Source organism: Fomitiporia mediterranea, assembly GCF_000271605.1.
Source record: "Fomitiporia mediterranea MF3/22 unplaced genomic scaffold FOMMEscaffold_15, whole genome shotgun sequence".
Lineage (NCBI taxonomy): Eukaryota > Fungi > Basidiomycota > Agaricomycetes > Hymenochaetales > Hymenochaetaceae > Fomitiporia > Fomitiporia mediterranea.
This window is the reverse complement of record NW_006760400.1, coordinates 205,467-223,432: the sequence shown is the minus strand read 5'-3', so window position 1 is coordinate 223,432 and position 17,966 is coordinate 205,467. Positions and strand designations below refer to the sequence as shown.

The following is a 17,966-nucleotide window of genomic DNA, read 5'->3' as shown; positions in this document are numbered from 1 at the left end:
AGACATCTGAATCAAATATAGATGACCATTGTTTGTACTATGACACTCTGGACAGTGAAGACTCTTATTTCTTTAATAAACCTCTTGATTCTAAAGTCTGTGAAGAGGCAGAAAGTGTAAGAAAGGTTTTGAACATCCCTTATAGACTTGTAGGCTCAGTTTCTCCTAGGGAAGCTTTGTACATTTGCTCTAGCACTGGAAGGCAACTGGATATGTTCTTGACAATTAAAACAGATTATGGACTCATCAATACACATACTCTGATTGATTCAGGGTGTACTGGATCATACATAAATGTAGGTTTTGTCAAGAACAACAAGTTAACAATATATCCTTTTAAGAATCCCTTCCTAGTCTTTAATACTAATAGTACAAGTAATGATGGAGGTCTCCTAAAGGACTATGTTGAAGTGGAACTCTCTGTTAAAGTGTATACAGAGACAATTTGTCTGGCAGTCACTACACTAGTATCTAGTAATATCTTTCTAGAATATGATTGGTTAAACAAGCATAATCTGGAAATTGATTGGGGACAAGGTATTGTGTCCTTTACTAGATGTCCAGACAGTTGTTCCATGTCCTTGAATGAAGCAGAGACGTATCCAGATGTCCCAGAGTACTTAAGGAGAACTGATGATGATCCTACCCTGGTTTTTACAATCCCTTACTATCTTGAAGTATACAAGGATGTATTCAGTAAAGAATCCTTTGAGCAGTTACTAGAGCATTAATCTTAGGACCATACTATTAATCTAAAGCCGGATTTTAAGGCTACAGATTGTAAAGTATACTCTCTAGCTCTCAGAGAACAAGATGTGCTCAAGGATTTCATTTCTGAGAATCTGGCTTTAGGAAGGATTCAATATTCAAAGTCCCTCAAAGTATTGCCTTTCTTCTTTATCAAGAAGGAGGATGGATCTTTGAGACCAATCCAAGATTACAGAAAGCTTAATAAAGGTACTATTAAGAACAAGTACTCTCTACCTTTAATTCAAGAGCTTCTGGATAAGGTCAAAGATTCTAAGTACTTCACAAAGCTTAATGTATGCTGAGAATACTATAATATTTGAATTAGAGAGGGTAATGAGTAGAAGGCAGCTTTCAGAACGAATCTAGGATTGTTTGAGCCTACAGTCATGTTCTTTAGTCTCACAAATGCTCCTACTACATTCCAGGGCTTTGTAAACAATATCTTTAGTGAATTAATCAATGAGGGATTAGTTGTTATCTATCTAGACAATATTCTCATCTATTATAAAGATATTAAAGAGTATAGACACCTAGTTCAAAAGGTTTTTACAATCCTACAGGAGAATCACTTGTTCCTTAAGCCCTAGAAGTGTGAATTCGAAAGATCTACTACTAAGTATCTTGGACACATTATTAGGAACAACAAGATTCAAATACACCTGAAAAAAGTAAAGCCTATTAATGAATGGCCAGAACCAAAGAACTTGAAGTAGTTACAACAGTTTACTGGTTTCTACAACTGGTATTGCAGATTCATTAAGGACTATAGCAAAATAGCTTGTCCACTCACTAAACTAACTGGGAAGGTTCCATTTACCTGAGAGAAAGAGTAAAGAGAGGCTATGGAAGAGCTTAAGAGACAATTGAGCTTACAGCCTGTCCTTACAATTCCAAATGAGTATGATCTCTTCAGAGTAGAAGCTGATTCGTCTAATTATACACTTGGAGCAGTCCTTTCTCAAAAGCAAAATGGTGTATGACATCCTGTAGTATTCAGATCTCAATCTCTAAACCCTGCAGAGTGAAATTATAAGATCTATGATAAAGAAATGCTTGCTATTATTGAAGCCATTAAGGACTAGTGCCAGTACTTGTTGGGAGCAAGACAAACCTTTAAAGTATGGTCTGACCATACTAATTTGACATACTTTAAGGCTCCCCACAAGTTAAACTGCAGACAGGCTTGCTAGAGAATAGAACTGACAGACTATAACTTTGTTTTAATGTATAAACCTGGAAAAACACTTGTAAAAGCAGATGCACTGTCTAGAAGTCCTCAATTTAATAAGGGAGAGCATGATAACAAAGATGTTACCTTTATTAAAGACTCCTAGTTAAGAGGAATAGTGTATACAGGCAGTAAAGTCACTCTGTAAAAGATCCAGGATGCTTAGAAGGAATTATTAGACAAAGGAGAGGAGTACCTAGCTAGTATACTTATTAGAGATGACTATATGTGCTGCAATTCAAAGATATATGTTCCATTAGACCTTGTACCAATGGTTCTGAAGGAATATCATGATTCCCTACTTGTAGAACATTCAGAGTATAGGAAGACACTTGAAATGATTCAGAGAGAGTTCTAGTGGCTACAGATGAGGACAAACACTAAGAAGTATGTTCAAGGCTGTGATAAATGCTAAAGAACGAAATCCCTACACACTACAAGACAAAAGGCATTACATCCTCATAATACACTTGCTAGACCTTAGCAGGTAATATCTGTTAATTTAATTGGTGAATTGCCTGAGTCTAAGGGATTTAATACTATCTGTGTCATTGTGGATTGTTTCTTTAAGCAAATACATACTCTTCCAACTACTACAAAGGTTACAGCTGAGAGAATGGCTAGACTGTACAGGGATCAAGTCTTTAGACTCTATGGATTACTCAGGAAGATTATACATGACAGAGGACTGTAATTTGATACTAAATTCATGAGGGAACTTTACAACACTCTTCATATTGAAGGGAACCCCTCTACAGTATATTATCCTCAAACTGATAGTCAAACTGAGTGTATTAATCAAGAGATAGAACAGTATCTTTGCTTGTATGTTGACTATAAGTAGTCAGACTGGGCAGAATGGATTTCTATGGCTGAGTTTACATATAACAATTGAGAACACTCTACTACAAAGTTCTCTCTATTCTATATCAACTCTGGAAGACACCCTGTAGGCTTTGGATCAGTTTTGACTGAGACTAGTACATATTCTGTTAAATAATAGGCTAAGCATATTAAAGATGTTTAGGAACTTGTAAAGAAAAGCCTGGACTAAACTGTTAAAGTTATAAAGAAGTACTATAATTGTTATTCAGGCCCCTCTATATAGTACAAGCTAAAAGATATAGTGTATTTAGACTTAAGGAATATAAAGACTACTAGACTTACTAAGAAGTTTAATAACAAGTAGTTTAGTCCTTTTAAAGTTGACTCAAAGGTTGAAGCTAGTATATATAAGCTCAAACTATCTTAGGGATAGTTGATTCACCTAGTATTTAATAAGATTCTGCTCAAACTATATATTCCTTAAGTCTTTAATATTCTCCTCCTCCTTTACCTAAACTTATAAATAATAAGATTAAATACAAAGTTGAGACTATTTTTGACTCTTAACTCTACAAGGGAAAGCTTCAGTTCCTTGTCAAATGGGTAGGATATTAGGAAGCAACTTAATAGTCTGAAAATAACTTTACTTATACTCAGAATACTGTTAGAAATTTTTATAAAACTTATTCTAGTACTCTAAAATAACTAAACATTCTAAAGGGAACCTTTAGAGACTTTGACACTTTACTTAGGCAAAATAGCCCCTATATTCAGTTGTCCAGGATGTACAACCTAAGGAGAGAGATAATGTTAGAACTGTAGAATTAAACCTATTTTATTTTCTTTATATCTTAATTAGTTTTACAAAAAGCATTTATACATCTAGAATACTACAAATACAGTGTATAGTAAAGAACTTACAGAAGAACTGAAATGAGTTTTCATTTCAGTTCACAACACAGCTAATCCATTTCTTGCCTAATATAGTAACTTGTACCTCTTTTGTATAATAGTCTCTTAGTCTATATTTTTTAATGTATAATACTCTGTTAATTCTTCCTAACCTCTAATATGCCTGTTAGCTTTGTAATAATTGTCCTTATTATTTCTTTGATCTTATTCTCAAGTTTTATTCCTTACTTTACTCTTGTTATTTAGTTATTATAAAAAGTAGTCTGTAAATACAGTAGTTTCTTAGTTTTTTAACTCTTCTCATATTCCTACTTATTCTCTTAGCATAAATCCTAGCTGGTAGCTTTGGGAATATAGTTGGATTAAGGGCTGCAGGTCTACATTTGCAGTTTGAGAGTACTATCAACCTAGAGAACACATCTCCTCTAACAGAAAATACATGAAAAAGTAGTCATTTTTACTATATCTTAGTCAATTTTTACTCAAATTTAATGTTTAAAGTGTCTATTTGAAGCTAATTTAAAACATATGAATTTACAAGAAAAAGTACTCGATTCTGTCCAGATTTGAGTGAGGTATAGCATTTTCTTTTGTTTTATCACACTTGTGTCAAAAAATCACATGATTTTCCATTTTTGCAATACTTTTACAAATGGCTATAACAAATTTAGAGTACTTTAAAACTTTAAACAGGCTTTCTTTACTAGAATACAAGTGTTTAACTAGAACAACTACTACACATATAAATTAGTTAAACTTTTAAGGAATTGGCTAAATCTTGTAAACAGGCAGAGAACAAAATATATACTTGAACTAACTATAGTAATAATGTCCATCATATTCTTATGTTCCTACTAAGCTATATAAACATTAGATTGAAGTACACATATACATTACTGTGTTAGGAAAACGTTACAGAAAAGTGTAACTAAATATGCATTGCCTCCCAAAGTGCCTCTATATTAACACCCATAACATACTGCAAAACTCTCCCCTTCCAAGTATTCTCTGTACTACTCAGCCACCACCACTGTTCTTCAAAAGCATTGTTGTTTCCCTCAGGGACGACAAAGACAAGTTTCCATGTCCAATGCTGATAATTCCTCCCCCACATTTTCCAGAGCTTCTTTATGTATGTGTCATGTATCAGATGTTTGGTTGCTATTGTGAATTGGAAGAGGACGATCCCACAAATGGTGTTGTTGTCAGATACTTCGAATGTGTATGCATTGATTCCAGCAGCATTCTTAGCAAGCAGTATGTAGTATTGGTTAAAGCACTCCAAATTGACTTGCTGATCATGCTCTGCAAAGTTGTGAACACCTGTTACATGCAACAAATCCAACTTCTTGCTAGACAGATAGCTGATAGACTGAATGGTGAACAGTGTCTTTGTGTTGGCCACAATATACTTGTGACCTGTAACTTCGAACACAGCACTGGCAGATGGTCTGAACATGTTGGAACAGTCTATAAAATTTAGAAAGGCTGATTGTAATCAGACCCAAAATTGAGTATTGTTCTTGTCACATAATCTGCCCAGAATTATGCTCAAGATGATTGATACAGTCATCAATGACTGTTGAACTTCACTGTTCTCAATTGCAGGGTTGATTTGAATAAGCTGACTACTTGTTAGTACTCTGTGTGTAGTGTATATGCTTATGCATGTAAATTCTCTAACATATACACATACACACGTAAATGTAGAGTCTGGAGGAGCTATATGATACACTAGTAGTGTATACAGTATATACAGTATATATGCTTACAAAGAAGGTATATAGGTAGTGTAGTTACTATAGACATTGAATATAACTAAATAGACTTGTTCACTGCCTTCAAAGTATGCTTTACCATCATCAAGTCCTCAATAGTTCCAGGGCAAAGGCTTGAACAACAAAAAGCAATAGTATCTTGTCCAGATGAGAAGATCTGTTCAACAGTAACAGAAGAACCTGTAAAACAGACCTGAATATTATTTGAAAATGATGCAAAGAACAACATACCTAGAATACAATGTATATCCTGAGCAAATAGTGATAATAAAGGAAACTGAGCACATTGGCCAGCCCACCATTTGACAGGGTCACAGTCTGTCCATGACTGTTCCTGCTTCATGGAGAAGTACTCCTCAAGCTCAGTGTTACTGTTTGACAGCTTGTTGGTGGAGAAAAGACTTGCAATATCATGTACACTTGTTTCAGTGTTGTCCATGAGAGCATCTGAAGAGATTGCATTGCCTTGATAACAAATAATGTAAGTTGAATGAAAATGTTCCTCAAGTGTATGCTTTGCCTCATTGATGAGTTGTAGCAGTCAGGCATCACCAATAGCATTCTGTTTCATTCCAGAGTATGAGATATGAGGGTCCAAGACTAAGGATATAGACAAAAGTATAAGTACTGATGAGCAAGAGTAAGGTAACAACTTATGTGTAGCCCATAAGTAATAAGGTGATGCAACAAACCAGGTAAGATAGTCAGCAAGTTTCTTGTGTGCTGTGTGTAGTGTATCTTTTAGTTGTAGTGGTGCAGTAGCAGGAAAGTCTTGTATTGCTTTGCAGAGACTGTTCTGGAGGTGTAAAAAGTACCCATAGGACACTAGTGATGGAGTGAGAGACAGTCAGGGGGTGAGAGGAATGCTAACTGTACATATCATCATGCATGCAAAGTTTGAGTTTAAGGGCAGGTACAAAGAAGCAACCTATCTATAAAAGGCTGTTGAATCGATCGATGTCAGATTAAATAGGGAGAACTGCTGATCTCCTAGGTCTCTTGTGTACTGTGTATATGTTGTATACACTGTATACAGGATTTTTTGGGGCAAAGTATACACATACATGTGTAAAAATATGCATGTATTTTCAGCTCCAAAAGTCATTTACAATACACTGTGTAACTGTATATGCTGAAGGTGTAACTGTAAATTACACTACAGTGTGGAGCACTACTGCTTGTATCTGTTGGCACTGTTTGTTGCTGACTGATTAAATTGTTGAGCAGCTGTCAGTTGGTAATTGCTCTCTCCAGCTCATTCTTGGCAAAAGTTTCTTCCTTGTTGAGCAAAGTTTGTGCTGACCCTCCATAGTATAGTTGCTGAAGTCTGGTCCTGGTCCAGTCTGGGTGTACTTCACCTGGACTCAGGACTGGACCAAAATTGTGGTCTGGGAGTGTCCCAGACTGTGGACTGGACTTATGTGGACAGTTACTGGACTGGACCCAAGTTCCAGTCCAGTGTTGGACTGTCCATGACCAGACTTGAGAGAACAATTTGAGAGGTGTCAGCACATTATTTTTTGTATCTAAGTACATAGATAATATAAATAATTATGAAGCCCCTTGTAATAAGTCTTTAAGATTTCTATGGATTCAAATGTTTCAGGCAGTAAGCAGTTTTGCCTTTTGGTATCAACAAGTCAAATCCTTACAATCGTCCAGGCATAGCTTATGTAATAGCTTCTCTGTCAAAGGTTTGCAAGTTTGCAATACTGCTCCCAGCACTGGAGAAACGTCAGACAAGAAGGAAATCAAAGTTGTAATCAAAGAGACTGAAAAGTAAAATGGATTTCAGAATATGTACTACAAATAATTCTGTGCTACAAACAATCACACAAAACATTCAAGTCCAGAGTCCAGTCCGAGTCCGGACTGGTCCATCGGTCCGGGAAAGTTCTCAATTTGATGGACACAGGACCGGACCCCCTTGGACCCATGAGGACTGGACTGTAGAGGACCGGTCCTCAGGTCCAGTCCTGCGTCCGGACCGAGTCCGCTGGGTCCGGGACCGGACATCAGCAACTATACTCCATAGATCCTATATTCTTCAGCCAATTGTTTTGGAGAACGCCGCTGTTTAGCCATACGGCTAGAAACATGCTTCAGTACTAAGTTCTGAGAGCAATAGAGTGTGCTTACCGAGACAAATAAATCCCGCGCCATGTCCACGTCTGCATGATAAACCTCGACGGCTTATGATTCTTTTCAAAAGTATGATATCATGACCGCATAGGGGACGTTGTGACTAGCATTTGTACCCCAGAACGACTCGGCGTTACGGTTGAATGACTCGCGTTGCAGTCATACAGGATCAGTGTCTCGAGGGGTTGTTGTATAATCTCGTGATTATCGGTCCGGTCGTACAAATCTCGTGGAAATTTGTAAACGCCTTCGTCCTGGAATAAATAACACTTGCTGGGGTTTAACATCAAAATCGTCTGCTTTTTCTCGGTAAGTCGAGACAAAAGACAGTAGGTCAGATATACAGTTTTGCTTGGTTGTGGCGTAAGTCTCCTGTGTCCATCTGTTGTAAAAAGGTTGTACGAACCTATGCCCGGTTGTCCAATAACCAGTACATATTTGGGCGCTTTTTCTGTGACGAATTCATCAAGCTTCTTGTACTCGTCCCGGATCATAAACTGCGTTGCGAAATTTGCGCCCATAAGTTGTATATTGGTTTTCGGCCAAAACGGTAGTTTTTTCAAATTGAAAAAAGTAACTGGAACTGGTTCCTTGTCCAACACTGATCCCTCATCCGACACTGATCCCTCATCCGAGAAAGGAGGGAATTGCACAATACTTTTGCAGCACATTGAAAGAATGTGGGGGGAGACGCAACACTTAAAATTTTCAGATTGCTACTTTACTCTTTATATATGCGTATATGCGTTGACCCTAAGTCCCTAAGGGTCAAACACTCCCCTGCAAGCCTGAACAATCTAACTAACCTGCATGCTAAGACCAATAAGATTGATAAGGTGCTTGATCTGCATGACGTATAAGGTAGTAGCCCATCTCAATTCTCTTGCAAGTTGTGAGTTGTGCACAGCATGTAAGAAATATGCCAAAAATGCCAAAGTGCCAAGATGAAAATCGGGTGGTTAAGATGGGGATCAGGTTGCGTGCTTGCCTAAAGTAGTAGTCAAACGCGCAACAACTCGCAAGCACTCTGGAGTGCTTGTGAGTTGTCGGACTTTGAAATTAAATGATGTTTCTTGTATCCCTTACTTGTTTGTCCACTCAAATCACAAGAAATCTGATCGACACAAAATTCACAACTCAATCATCTCAATTCTTCCTAGTTGTGAGGAAACTCGGCATCAACCTTACCAGGGTCCTCTACAAAGCTGAGCTTCCTTGCAACTTGCAACTCGTAACAGAATTAAGATGGGCTAGTGCTCTGCACCATAGCATAATTTACAGTTATGCCTTCAGCGTATACGGTTACACAGTGTATTGTAAATGACTTTTGGAGCTGAAAATACACACGTATTTTTACATGCATATGTGTATACTTTGCCCCAAAAAATCCTGTATACAGTGTATACAACATATACGCAGTACACAAGAGACCTAGGAGATCAGCAGTTCTCCCTATTTAATCTGACATTAATCAATTCAACAGCCTTTTATAGATAGGTTGCTTCTTTGTACCTGCCCTTAAACTCAAACTTTGCATGCATGATGATATGCATGGTTAGCATTCCTCTCACCCCCCAACTGTCTCTCACTCCATCACTAGTGTCCTATGGGTACTTTTTACACCTCTAGAACAGTCTCTGCAAAGCAATACAAGACTTTCCTGCTACTACACCACTACAACTAAAAGATGCACTACACACAGCACACAAGAAACTTGCTGACTATCTTACCTGGTTTGTTGCATCACCTTATTACTTATGGGCTACACGTAAGTCGTTACCTTACTCTTGCTCATCAGTACTTATACTTTTGTCTATATCCTTAGTCTTGGACCCTCGTATCTTATACTCTGGAATGAAACAGAATGCTATCAGTGATGCCTGACTGCTACAACTCATTGACGAGGCAAAGTGTACACTCAAGGAACATTTTCATTCAACTTACGTTATTCGTTATCAAGGTGATGCAATCTCTTCGGATGCTCTCATGGACAACACTGAAACAAGTGTACATGATATTGCAAATCTTTTCTCCACCAACGAGCTGTCAAACAGTAACACTGAGCTTGAGGAGTACTTCTCCATGAAGCAGGAACAGTCATAGACAGACTGTGACCCTGTCAAATGGTGGGCTGGCCAATGTGCTCAGTTTCCTTTATTATCACTATTTGCTCAGGATATACATTGTATTCTAGGTATGTTGTTCTTTGCATCATTTTCAAATAATATTCAGGTCTGTTTTACAGGTTCTTCTGTTGCTGTTGAACAAATCTTCTCATCTGGACAAGATACTATTGCTTTTTGTCGTTCAAGCCTTTGCCCTGGAACTATTGAGGACTTGATGATGGTAAAGCATACTTTGAAGGCAGTGAACAAGTCTATTTAGTTATATTCAATGTCTATAGTAACTACACTACCTATATACCTTCTTTGTAAGTGTATACACTGTATACACTGTATATGCTACTAGTGTATTGTATAGCTCCCCCAGACTCTACATTTATGTGTGTATGTGTATATGTTAGAGAATTTACACACATAAGCATATACACTACACACAGAGCACTAGTATAAGGCTTTTGTAAGGATATCTGCTGCCTGATTCTCTGATTACACATAGTGTACATTGATGTAGCCATTCTGAATATAACATTACACAAAGTCCTTACATAGATCAAGATGTTTTGTTTGTGTGTTGAAGGCAGATTCTTTGGATTTAACAGTTTTGATTGTGCCCTGATTGTCATAATAGATTGTCAGTGGTGCTGATTCTGTCTGCAGTACTTCCTCAGCAAGTTGTTTAAGCCAGATGGCTTCTTGAATCATGTATGCCAGTGCTTGCAACTCTGCTTCAGAAGTTGATAATGGTACCAAGTTCTGTCGTTTACTAGCCCACAATATGGTGCTGCTCCCAATTTGGAAGATGTATCTGTTGATTGATTGGTGACCTTTGGTCATTCAGCTGTCAGCATTGCAGTATCCTTGTAACGTAGGCAGCTTTGTTCTGCTGAGATGCAACCAGTAGTTTGTCGTTCTGTGTAGATATTGGAAGCAATACTTTACTGTGTTGTAGTGCTGCATGCCGGGTTTTTGTAGATAGTGTGCTAATTGACTAGTAGTATACAAAATGTCTGGCCTTGTACAATCAGCAATATATCTTAACAATCCTACCATATTCATGTAAGGAATTGTCTGCATGAATTGTTTGTTGTCATTGTCATCATTTGTATTGTTTGTACTTGTTAAGTACATCCTGAGTGCCATAGGTATCCTTAATGGCCTTTCATTTTTGAATTTAAATCATTGTATTATGTTTTCAGTGTAGTGTTTTTGCTGTAAGCTAATAATTTGTTGTGATCTATCTCAGTGTATTTCAATACTGAGTAGCCAATGAATTTTGTTACTGTCTGTAAATGTTACATATTGTTGTAAAGCTTGTTTGAATGCATTTACCATGGCAATGTTTTCACCAATTATAGTAATATCATCAACATGCATAAACAATGTTAGGACTGTTGCATTATGCTGTTTCTTATAGAATACAGTGTTATTGTAGTTTGCTTGTTGCATACCAATCTTTAATAGAATTTCAGTAATCTTTTTGTACTAATGTTGTCCTACTTGTTTCAAGCTGTAAAGTGCTTTATTTAGTTTTAATACCTGTCCTGGCTCAATATTGTTAAGTAGTTTGCCTAGAGGAGGTTGTATGTAGATGTGCTTGTTATCATTTAATTCACTGTAGAGATATACTGACTTGACATCAATTTGATGTATCTTGTAGTCTTTAGAAGCTGCCCAGCTTAATAGTAATTGTACTGTTGTTAATTTCGTTACTAGGGCAAATAGATCATCTGAATAGAAGTCTATTCTGTCTTTCTGAGCATAACCTTGCACTACTAATTGTGCTTTGTATTTGTCTACTTTGCTGTTAGCAAGTCACTTTATTTTGTAGACAAATTGTGTTCCAATAATATTTGTGTCTGTAGGTGGATATGCATAATCCCATGTATTATAATTCTTTAAAGACATAATTTTGTCATTCATAGCTTTGATCCACTTGTCTTTATCTTTTCTTGTGATAGTGTTGTAATACATTAATGGATTGCTATATGTTTTGTTGATAAATTCATTGAATTCTGTAAGGTAAATTGCAAGGTTTAATGCTTCATCATAGTTTAATCCTCTCACTCTTTTGGTTGTTTGTTGTTGTCATGTAGACTTGCATAGTTGTTCATTGCTATTATTGTTGTTGTGATTACTAGTAGCATTATTATTTTCATTGTTGTTTTTGTTCATTGTATTGGATTTCTCCCCTACAATTCTAGACATTTGTTCATCTATGAATTGGATGTTACATTCGATTGTAATTTTATTTGTATGCCATACTATGTGGCCTTTATTATCATTGCCATATCCTAACCATCTAGCAGTAATACTGCAAGGTTGTAGTTTGTGTGCATGTTTGTTTTGTATAATACAATGAGTACTGAACTCTCATAGTATATTGAATATGAATTGCCTTTTGAATCATTTAAAATAAGGCATAGAAAAATCGATTGTAGTGTGTGGCATTCTGTTATGTATGAACGTTTGATATTGTACAGCATATACCCATAGCTTCACAGGTAGTTGAGATAATAATAAGTATGCTTGTATACTGTTAAAAATTGTTTTGTGTATGTGTTCTGCAACTCTGTTTTGTTGCAGGGTATCATGTACTGTTAATTGCTGTATTGTTCCATAGCTTTCAATGTACACTGTAAATTCATGACTTAGAAAGACTGTATTGTTGTCACTTTGTAGTATTTTTACTTTTACACTGTTTTGTGTAAATAGTTTTATTGTATGTTTAACATATTCTGTAAATGTGTCACTCTTATGTTTCAGTAGGATCATTTTGACCTATTGTGTAGCATTATCAACAATTGTAAACACATAGTTGTACTGGCTGTATACCTGTATAGAGGCAGGTCCCCAAATATTAATGTGCAAATGTTTGCCATACTGTTGTGCAAGAGACATAGTGTGTGTATACAGTATTGGATTTTGCTGTATGTTTGCTTGTATGCAATCAGTACATTGAGCACTTTTATTGTCTGTTATCTTTTGTTCTATGATCTCAGGATGATTTTGTATGATCTTTTGTAGATAGTCAAAATTGACATGACCCATACATTTATGTAGTTCAATAATCATAATAGTGTTTAGGATGCAATGGTGCAATATTATTACATATAGGTTATTACAAACATGTATTTCACCAATCTTTTTATTAGTAGGCAAGTAGACTATGCATAGGTTTCTTGTCTTCACAAGATGATATCCCTCAGCACACAAGAGTGCCTTACTGATTAATGTAAAGCTTAGATTGGGGTGATAATAGATGTTGTGTAGCATTAGCATACTGTTGTTTACATTCGTTTCACCTACTTTACAGTGTAGATTGTATGTCATCACTCTATTAGAACTGAGCATGAGTTTGTTTTTGTTTGCAACTGTAACATGAATGGGTTTCATAGATTGTATGTTTGTTAATCAAAATCAGTAAGGCATAGTGTGAATGTTTGTGCCTGAGTCAAGTATATTAATACAATACATTAATTGTGTATTATTATGTTGTAATTGATTGATACATATGTTAGGATTGTAACCCTTCATGAATTTGTCAATCAGCAATGTTTGTATTGTTTTAGCAGATTGTACAGATTGCACAGGTAGTGTACTGTCAATTTGCATTTTTACAGCTTGTACAGATTGTACAGTATTGTTCAGTATCTCTATGCTCACGTTTTCGATTTCTACAATAGAGGCTGATGAGTTTGTAATCATTGATTGTAATAGCCTAATAGACAGGTTTGTGATGACTGTAGTAGAATTACCACTAGGGACAAGTGATGTTGTCATTGTTGTGTGTGTGTAAGGTGCCTTCTTTTAGTATGCTTCCTTTGTAGCATCTGTAGGAGGCTTACAGCAGTCCTTAGACATATGTCCAGGCTTATCACAATTGTAGCATTTCATTGTATAAGGCTTTGTATTGCCACAGCCACATCCTTAACCTTAAGCAAAGTTATTTACATACTTATGTACTGTTCTGTGGTTCTGTGATTGCTACTCAGCAAATACATTGTGTAGCTCAGTGATTAACTTGGCTAGTGTGAGTACTTGGCTATCAGCTGCCAATATTGTAGGTAGGCTATTATACAATGTTATCTGCTTATTGGCTACAGAAGCTACCCATTTGTACTTGTTTGGTATTGCCAGATTTATGGCTGAGATATACATATTGTTGTTAGGTGCTTTGTTATGAGCTGCAAGCTGTGTATATGTCTGCTTGATCTTGTCAAGCATCTTGTCAAATTGGGAGACGTGTCCTAAGACTGTGAACAACTGAGACAAGTTGACTGCTTGGGTCAGTACTGTCTGTATGTTGTAGTGTTTGTTGAGCACCTGTATGAGGGCTTTTGTCATAGTATACATAGTTACATTTGTATAGACAAGTGGACTCATTGTCTTTGTGAGACAATAGTAAATTACCTGACCCATATGTATACTGTTTGTATTGTTTGACAGTGGGTCAGTCATAAGGTGATTGCTAAGCAACATTGCTGCTAGCACGTTTGTAATGTAGAGCCACCATATTTTAAAAATTTTCAGGCCTGTAAGCTTCTCAATCCTATCAAAGAATTTGGGGATCCTAACATCTTTCAGCATTGAATTGCTGAAGTTTAGTGTGCTCTTTGTCATTTTGTATTGTCAAGTGTCTGTTAGCTTCTCATTTGTAGCAGGCTTTGTAGTAGTCTTGTTCATAGTAGACTTCATAGTAGTCTTGTTTGTAGTAGACTGTGCAGGGGGGACAATCTGTCCTTCACCCTTGTTGTTGGTGCCATACTTATATGCACTAGTCAAGGCTCATAACCTGAAAGAATGTAGGGGGAGACACAACACTTAAAATTTTCAGATTGCTACTTTACTCTTTATATATGTGTATATGTGTTGACCCTAAGTCCCTAAGGGTTGAACACACATTAATTAATGTAAATCAGTAACAGACACAGTATTGGTGCATGTTTCTTGTAAAGTAAAAATATGAAAGTACTATTGTTCTAGCTGAAACAGACATTGAGAAGAACAGGTACAGTCTACACCCTACAAATCTATAGTTGCTAATGTCCAGTCCCAGATCTAGCAGACTCAGTCTGGACACAGGACTGGACCTGAGGACTGGTCCTCTACAGTCCAGTCCTCATGGGTCTAAGGGGGGTCTGGTCCTGTATCCATCAAATTGAGAACTTTCCCAGACCAATAGACCAGTCTGGACTCAGACTAGACTCTGGACTTGAATGTTTTGTGTGATTGTTTGTAGCACAGAATTATTTGTAGTACATATTCTGAAATCCATTTTACTTTTCAGTCTCTTTGATTACAACTTTGATTTCCTTCTTGTCTGACGTTTCTCTAGTGCTGGGAGCAGTATTGCAAACTTGCAAACCTTTGACAGAGAAGCTATTACATAAGCTATGCCTGGACAATTGTAAGGATTTGACTTGTTGATACCAAAAGGCAAAACCACTTACTGCCTGAAACATTTGAATCCATAGAAATCTTAAAGACTTATTACAAGGGGCTTCATAATTATTTATATTATCTATGTACTTAGATACAAAAAATAATGTGCTGACACCTCTCAAATTGTTCTCTCAAGTCTGGTCATGGACAGTCTGAAACTGGACTGGAACTTGGGTCCAGTCCAGTAACTGTCCACATAAGTCTGGTCCACAGTCTGGGACACTCCTGGACCGCAATTTTGGTCCAGTCCTGAGTCCAGGTGAAGTACACCCGGACTGGACCAGGACTGGACTTCAGCAACTATACACGAATCTTCTTCAGTGTCTTCTCCAATACTCGGTTATTATCCACTATCCTGATCTTCAAGTCTGTCTTGTGTTGACCATCTGTCAGTTCAGGATTCAGCTTGACAGTCAGATAACAAGCTTCCCCAGATCTTCCACCCCAATCAAAGTCGACCAACATCATTTCCTTGTTGGCACAGATGATGTTTGCATCACACAGATTGCTATGAACAAATTCTGTTTTGTGAAACAAGTCCACAAGATGCTACAGCTCACTTGCCCACTGCTCTCAACAATCAGACAGCTTTTGTGCACAGAGAATTGGTACAGCTATTGGGTAATAATCCATTGTGACTACATGCCAGCCACCAGGCAGTTTGTCAAAACCATGTATTTTTGGTGTGTGACCCAAGTCAGCACAAAACTTGTGGAGATCTATTGAGTACTACTGTACAAACTTCACAATGATCTCCTCCTTGTTGTCTGTCTCAGCAATGTACAAGAGCTGGGAGTCTTGTTGATCATCATACCATTTGGCAATGCAGAAATTAAGTATAGTGTCTGTACAGTCGTTGTACTTTGGCAGCAAGTGAATGTAGGGGAAAAGAATGTCTGCATGTTGATTTACAAGCACTCCTTCATCAAGGCGTTCGATGTCTTCTTTTATTTGACCCACTAGGACAGACACTACAGTGAATGCTGCATATAGACCTTTTCTGTCATGACCATTGCAGGCAGATCGAACACACGATAGTGTGGCAGTCAGATTGACAACTCGAAACTTGCCACCAAGGAAAATTACTGTATAGAATGCAATATAAGGGCCTGGAATATTTTGTTCGTTGACTGTGTGCCCCAGCAAAAGCATAATAGGCTCACTGACAATAGTTAGACCAACAGATGGTAACCTTGATCTGCCAATTAAGTCTTGCAGACGTTCATCCCCTTCCATCACTGTTTTCAATTTTGATGCTATATAACCTGTTCCTTGGACCATTGGAACTGTCTTGCTTGCACAAGAGTGGTTTTTGATCTCCTTGACAAATAACATTATTTCGTCCTTTCCCCAAATGTCGCCATCTGATTGTTGATTTTCAGAAACAGCAGATGCTGCCACTCTCACAGGACCTGCGAAGGTAGGCAGGATTCTGTTAAGAATCATTATTGCTACGTCCCTCCTGGACTCCTCACGATTATAGAAACAAGTCATCTTCTCTGCGAATTCATCAACAGCCATCTCAAAGTGTACAGCATCCTCCCTACTTAAGACCGGGGCCTCTTCATCACCTTGATAGATATCTATGAAACGTCCAAATCCAGCATATAGTAATGTAATAGGAGGCACATCGGTATCTGGGTGGGGTCGGTCGTCCAAGATCCTGTGACCAGTCTCTTGATTTTTTTTCGTATACCAATGGTGTAGCAAACGACGATGGCGCCATGTTAGCAACTTTGGAGTGCTTCAAAAATTCGAATGGGCTTTCTTCACTAGGACGCGAGCATTTGGCAGGAACGACTGAAAGGAGTACATACTTGATTCAGTCAGAGTAATAATATCTATCATCTTCTCATACTCTAAAGTAGGTCCACCAGAGAAATACTTGTTCAGACAGTTTAAAGAATCCAAAGGTGTCTTCTCTCTACTATCATCTGCAAGTTTACAAAGAAGTATACATAAACATTGCTGTGTTGGGAAAAAGTCACAGAAAAGTGTAACTAGGTATGCATTGCCTCCCAAAGTGCCCCTGCATTGACACCTATAACATACTGTGAAACTCTTCCCTTCCAAGTATTCGCCCCACTACTCGGCTTCCACTGCTGTTCTTCGAAATCACGCTCGTTTTCCTCGGTGACAACAAAGACAAGTTTCCATGTCCAATGCCGATAATCACGATGCCACATTTGCCAGAGCTTATTTATGAACACGTAATGTATCGGATGTCCCATCGCTATTGTAAACTGGAAGAAGACGATCCCACAAATGGTGTTGTTGGTAGACACTTCGAACGCGTATGCATCGATTCCAGCAACATTCGTAGCAAGTGGCCTGTGGTATTGATTAACGCGCTCCAAATCGACTCGTTGATCGTGCAGCGAGAACTTATGAACACCTGATACGTGTGATAAATCCAAATCCTCGCTAGACATATTACTGAGAGACCGAATGGTGAACAGCGTCTTTGTGTTGGCCACAATATACTTGTGACCCATAACTTCGAAAACAAAGCCAGCGGTTGGTTTGAACATGTCGGAACAGTCTGTGAAATTCAGAAAAGCCGATTGTAACCGGCTCAAAAATTGAGCATCGTTCTTATCACATAATCTGCCCAGAATTGCGCTCGAGATGATTGATGTAGTCATCCATGATCGTCTAATTTCACCGTTCACAATGGCAGGGTTGACTTGAACAAGCTGACTGCTTGTCTCTGCCGATACTGTTCCTCCACTAAGCAGATTGTCAAGCGTTGTACAATCGAGTATT

The 17,966-nt window shown here is 37.6% G+C and overlaps 3 protein-coding genes across 3 annotated transcripts; 1 reads left to right on the top strand and 2 right to left on the bottom strand.

Annotated features, from left to right (window-relative positions):
- Positions 1 to 212: 212 nt before the first annotated feature.
- Positions 213 to 731, top strand: FOMMEDRAFT_95756 (uncharacterized protein; the record flags this gene model as incomplete). The annotated part of the gene is made up of 1 exon (XM_007270908.1): positions 213 to 731. The coding sequence occupies one exon, from the start codon at positions 213 to 215 to the stop codon at positions 729 to 731; it is 519 nt and encodes a 172-aa protein (XP_007270970.1).
- Positions 732 to 7,772: 7,041 nt separating this feature from the next.
- On the bottom strand, positions 7,773 to 8,132 carry FOMMEDRAFT_49936 (uncharacterized protein; the record flags this gene model as incomplete). Its single annotated transcript, XM_007270890.1, has 2 exons — positions 7,773 to 7,986; positions 8,038 to 8,132. Coding segments are annotated over 2 exons (309 nt in total), but the record flags the coding sequence as incomplete, so codon positions are not given.
- Positions 8,133 to 17,200: 9,068 nt separating this feature from the next.
- Positions 17,201 to 17,731, bottom strand: FOMMEDRAFT_161334 (uncharacterized protein; the record flags this gene model as incomplete). The annotated part of the gene is made up of 1 exon (XM_007270940.1): positions 17,201 to 17,731. One exon carries the CDS (start codon positions 17,729 to 17,731, stop codon positions 17,201 to 17,203), a length of 531 nt encoding a protein of 176 aa, XP_007271002.1.
- Between the last annotated feature and the right edge of the window lie 235 nt (positions 17,732 to 17,966).